This window comes from Limulus polyphemus, unplaced genomic scaffold (assembly GCF_000517525.1).
Source record: "Limulus polyphemus unplaced genomic scaffold, Limulus_polyphemus-2.1.2 Scaffold10140, whole genome shotgun sequence".
NCBI lineage: Eukaryota > Metazoa > Arthropoda > Merostomata > Xiphosura > Limulidae > Limulus > Limulus polyphemus.
In genome coordinates this window covers 14,970-19,941 of record NW_013675750.1, presented here as the reverse complement: position 1 = coordinate 19,941, position 4,972 = coordinate 14,970, and the positions used below count along the sequence as shown (strand labels likewise).

At 36.3% G+C, this 4,972-nt stretch overlaps 1 protein-coding gene across 2 annotated transcripts in view; it reads left to right on the top strand.

The window, feature by feature from the left end:
- Positions 1-325: 325 nt before the first annotated feature.
- The window catches only part of LOC106476257, an 8,413-nt gene continuing 3,766 nt past the window's right edge, over positions 326-4,972 (top strand). The window contains exons 1-2 of one of the 2 annotated variants that reach the window (XM_013936921.2): positions 326-477; positions 4,326-4,410. In XM_013936921.2, the coding sequence (XP_013792375.1) occupies positions 4,344-4,410 (67 nt within the window). In that variant the 5' untranslated portion in view covers positions 326-477; positions 4,326-4,343. Of the gene's footprint in view, positions 482-4,325; positions 4,411-4,972 lie in introns of both variants that reach the window. The other variant, XM_022380179.1, reaches the window with a different exon arrangement.

Sequence of the window (4,972 nt, the reverse complement as noted above, 5' to 3'; positions counted from 1 at the left end):
ATAATGGACTATTAAGTACAGCCTAGTAGTGCAGACAGTCTTATGTAATGGGCTGTTAACTACAGCCTAATAGTGCAGACAGTCTTATGTAATGGACTATTAAGTACAGCCTAATAGTGCAGACAGTCTTATATAATGGACTATTAAGTACAGCCTAATAGTGCAGACAGTCTTATATAAAGGACTATTAGGCACAGCCTCTTTGTTTAATTTCACGCTAGGCTACTCGTGGGCTATCTGCGTTAGCCGTCCCTGGTTTAGAAGTGATAGACTAGAAAGAGGGAAGTGAGAGATTAAACATACATACAAGGAAAGGAAATAGAAACTGGGTGTCATCTTCAAGATAAAGGAGGGACTTACATAAAGGTTCTGAAATTCATCATCCCTGTACTTGACTTTTAATACATAGAGGAAGTATAAAATCGAAGTAATATAGAGAAAGGTACTTAGACTTTTAGGGTTCACTAGCTTTAACAAGTAAGTATATCAACATGATCCTTATTCTGATTTCTGTTAGTTTCTAAATCATTACACAAAATAATATTTTTTTATCACACATTACGTGTAAATGTGCTTATTTTCCATCTTGTAAAAAGAGTAAGAGTAACAGATTTATTTTTGTTCAATAAGAGAACACAACGCCTCGCTTATTTTCCTTTCGTGTAGCTAGTGTAACGTAACACTAGAACTGTTCTTGGTGTTAGATCAGTATATATTGAAACAACTGCTTATTATATACGCTTATTCCCCGAGGGGATCAACGGTAACTTTCCAGTCTTACTATGTTACAATTCGGGGTTCGATCCCCTGCGGTGGACAGAGCGCAGGTAGCCCGTTTTGTAGCTTTGTGTTAAAAATAAACAACAACAGCACCTAAACGCTTGGAAATGAAATTGAATGAGAGATTTTTACAAGAGCAGCGTCTCTATCAAAATCAAACTGGTTTGAAAAAGGAAAAACTCGTGATATTTAATATGAATATATCTGGCTAGCTAGTTGAATAAAAAAAAATTGGTATATTTAAGAAAAACTATCTGTTGTACAATAATTAGGCTGTGCATGAAACGTTTGAAAGAGTCCACTAAAAATACATTCTTTAATGAAAGTTTTTCTTATGATCGAAAAAATGTCAATTATAAACAGATAAGACTGTTTGTTACGTTTAAATGTTATTTGATATCATTCACAGTAACTATAGAGCAGTAGTCTGCTTTGTTGTTAAGCGCAAAGCTGCACAATGTGTCGAAACCCCCTCGGCTACTGGAGAACTATAGACATATTGGCAGTTATATAATGTTACTCTGGCAAACAATGTTTCGGGTTGATGGTTTTCTCAATGTAAGCTGGGCGTCAAATGTTTTGGTGATATTACGATTCCACCTCTTTTTGTTGGATTGTTTTTTTTTTTGTTTTTTTTACACCAAAGCAAAATTTTTGTATCTGTTTTCAGGAATTCCTGAAAAATTCCTGTAAAAAAGTCACGTTGGAATACTAATAAACATAAAACCGGTAAAAAAGTCACGTTGTAATACTAATTAACATAAAACGGTAAAAAGTCACGTTGTATTTCTTTCTTTTTTGTACATTTCTCTTATTTTGTCCGTTGTGGATTCAAAACCAGAGGTGTGTGTGAAAAGGTTTTCCACATATCACTATCTAAGAGGCCTTTCGTTGAATGCTATAACTCGTTAAATTTACGAAATTAAATAAACTCTACATTGTTGAAAAACTTTAGTATTTGATTGCCGCACTAAGAAGAAACGTTTGTTTGTTTTAGAGCAAAGCCACATTGGGTGATTTGTTAATGTGTGAACTTACCGCTGGGGACAAGAAGAAAAGAAAGATTTAAACATCCGGGTTACTGTTCCAGAGAAAGACTAACCAATATAACCAGGCCTGACATATTGGTTATCCTGCCCGGATTGCGAATCCAAGGATTCGGAGTTTGATTCCCGTTATTGTGAATTCGCTATGAAAGTGACGGTTACGTCCAACTTTGGTGGTGGGTGCTGCTGACCATGCACTGTTTGGTGTGTAATAAGGAGCTCGTCTCTCAATCTGAGGGTCGTAGGTTCGAATCCCCGTCACCGAACATGCTCGCCCTTTCAGTAATGGCGTCGATATAATGTGACGGTCAATCCCACAATTAATTGGTAAAAACGTAGCCCAAGAGCTGGCGGCGGGTGGTGTTGACTAGCTGCCTGTCTATCAGGTCAGTACAAGATTAGGGACGGACAGTCCTTTGTCACAATAATCCTAAATTTTTGACACATTAAAACTTATAGTTGTAAATAAAAACCATTGACAGCATCACTTACTTACTTTTATGTTTATTAGTATTACAACGTGACTTTTTTACAGGTTTTATGTTTATTAGTATTACAACGTGACTTTTTTACAGGTTTTATGTTTATTAGTGTTACAAAACTCCCTCAATCTTTTTGCGTCTAAATTGAAGAACTTTTTTTTAGCAGGCTGTATTAATTATCAAAATTCTTACAATTCTTGTCCAAAGCAAAACAACCATGCGTTTTGTTAACTGTATTCCCTCTGGTGTCGTTAAAACAAACAAACAAATTGTAATAAAATACTTCGGAATAAGAATTTAATTGTGATGACCAAGTGAAAATACAGTCGTAAACCGTTTTATTTGCAACTGCCTTTTTGTCAGGTTTTTGTGTGTGAGGCCTTATTTTCAATGGTTGTCACAAACTGAACAATTGAAACGGGTCAGGTTTTATGTGTGAGGCCTTATTTTCAATGGTTGTCACAAACTGAACAATTGAAACGGGTCAGGTGTTTGTGTGTGAGGCCTTATTTTCAATAGTTGTCACAAACTGAACAATTGAACAGGTCAGGTGTGTGAGGCCTTATTTTCAATGGTTGTCACAAACCAATGGTTGTCACAAACTGAACAATTGAAACGGGTCAGGTGTTTGTATGTGAGGCCTTATTTTCAATGGTTGTCACAAACTGAACAATTGAAACGGGTCAGGTGTTTGTGTGTGAGGCCTTATTTTCAATGGTTGTCACAAATGGAACAATTGAAACGGGTCAGGTGTTTTAAGGCCTCACACACTTTTCAATAGTTGTCACAAACTGAACAATTGAACCTGACCTTAAGGCCTCACACACTTTTCAATGGTTGTCACAAACTGAACAAATGAAACGGGTCAGGTGTTTGTCTTTTTTGTTGATTTGTTTTGTTTCTTGCACTTGAAAAGCAAATAAACAAAAACAAGAATTCGCGTTATAGAAAACGTTTACAGTTTTTTTATGTTATATCTATAAAATGTAAACTAGTCTTACGAGTTATACGAGCCGAGCGTTGTCTAGTGTTTAACTTATCGGGCTACTACTGGGGCTCGGCACACGACCCGCGGAACACGCTCTGAAATTGCAGCTGTGGGCGCATCATAAAATTTATCCGGTTGAAGAAGCTGATACTGCTGGCTGGCTACCTTCTCTTTTATCAATGGTTTGAAATTAGGAACGATTCTACCCCAACCATAAGAAGTCGGATTATCCGTTTAGTTCACGTGCGCATGAGATACCGTTCAGTCCTGATTCGTTACATACGTGCATTAAAATAGATAGAAACACTGAAATAACAACTAGCACATTTTTATAAGTTCAACAAAAAAAACTAGGTTAAAACAACCAGACACAAACAGAGAACGAGGAACGCTTTTCTATCACTGAGAGAATAGATAAGTAAGTGATTTATTGCTTTTCGGTTATTTCAGAATTCTAATATTTTTCATCTCTTTCACCGAATAAAACGATTCGAGGGGGGGGGGAGATTGCAATAATATTGACCGTCCGTCCGTCTGTCGACATTTACTTTCCACACGATAAATAGGTTTCAAAGCAACAGGTTTAAATATATTTCACAGGTCGTCACTTCTGTTGGGGGGGGGGTGAAGAAGAACTATTTTATTTTTTAGGTTAAAGAGGTCAAAAGTCAAGGTCACCTTCTCAGATAATATAAGTTTAGTTTCTGTACAAAAAGAAACCTAACCACAGAAACAAACAAACAGACCACATTTATCGACACACCAAAACAGAAAACAAGGTAGCGGTCAGGGAGAGGATGGTTTGTTTGTTTGTATTTTAATTATGCACAAAGTTGCACAAGGGCTACCTGTGCTCTGCCCGCCACGGGTATCGAAACCCGGTTTCTAGCGTTGTAAGTCCGCAGACATAGCGTTGTGCCACTGGGGGGGGGGGAGCAGGGGGAGAGGGGCATCTATTCAGTCGATGGCGGTGTTTTGATATTTCTAGAGTGGTTTCTATTAATAAAATATTTTGTTTCAATTTTTAAGAAAACTGCCTACAAAGCCATGAAGCTTTTATACGTATCTTCGCTCTCTCAAATCATCCTGTTTCTGAACGTCGTTATAATTGTTGGTAAGTTAATTGTTTTTATAGACGTTAGCTTAATATTACATAAGTTAAATTGTTTTTTATATAAGTTTGTTTATTGCTACAGAACTTAGCTTATCGTTACCTGAAGATGTATATTTAATATTTCAATGTTTTGTTCACTAGAGGGAGTTCTTTTATATGATGTAATAATTGTGTGCTGGCCAGAAGTTTCTGAAATTTTAGGTCTCCGAGGAATCTCGATCATTCATGAAATAGTGTACAATATTAAAGTGGCATACTGAATTAACTAGAATTGACTAATCAGTTAAAGATTTTTACGTGCTTCAGTGATCGAATTCATTAGTTTTTCAATGAGTAATTTAGGCCTACATTAGCTTCGAAATTTCAATTAAAATATTGTTATGAAGTTAGACCTACCAATGAACGCGATCTGTATAAAACGTAACTGAAGAGACGAACTAATCCTTAATCGTTAAGTGGATCCAAAGGAATACGTTATAACAATATTTTAATTGAAATTTCGAAGCTAATGTAGGCCTAAATTACTCATTGAAAAACTAATGCATTCGATCACTGAAGCACG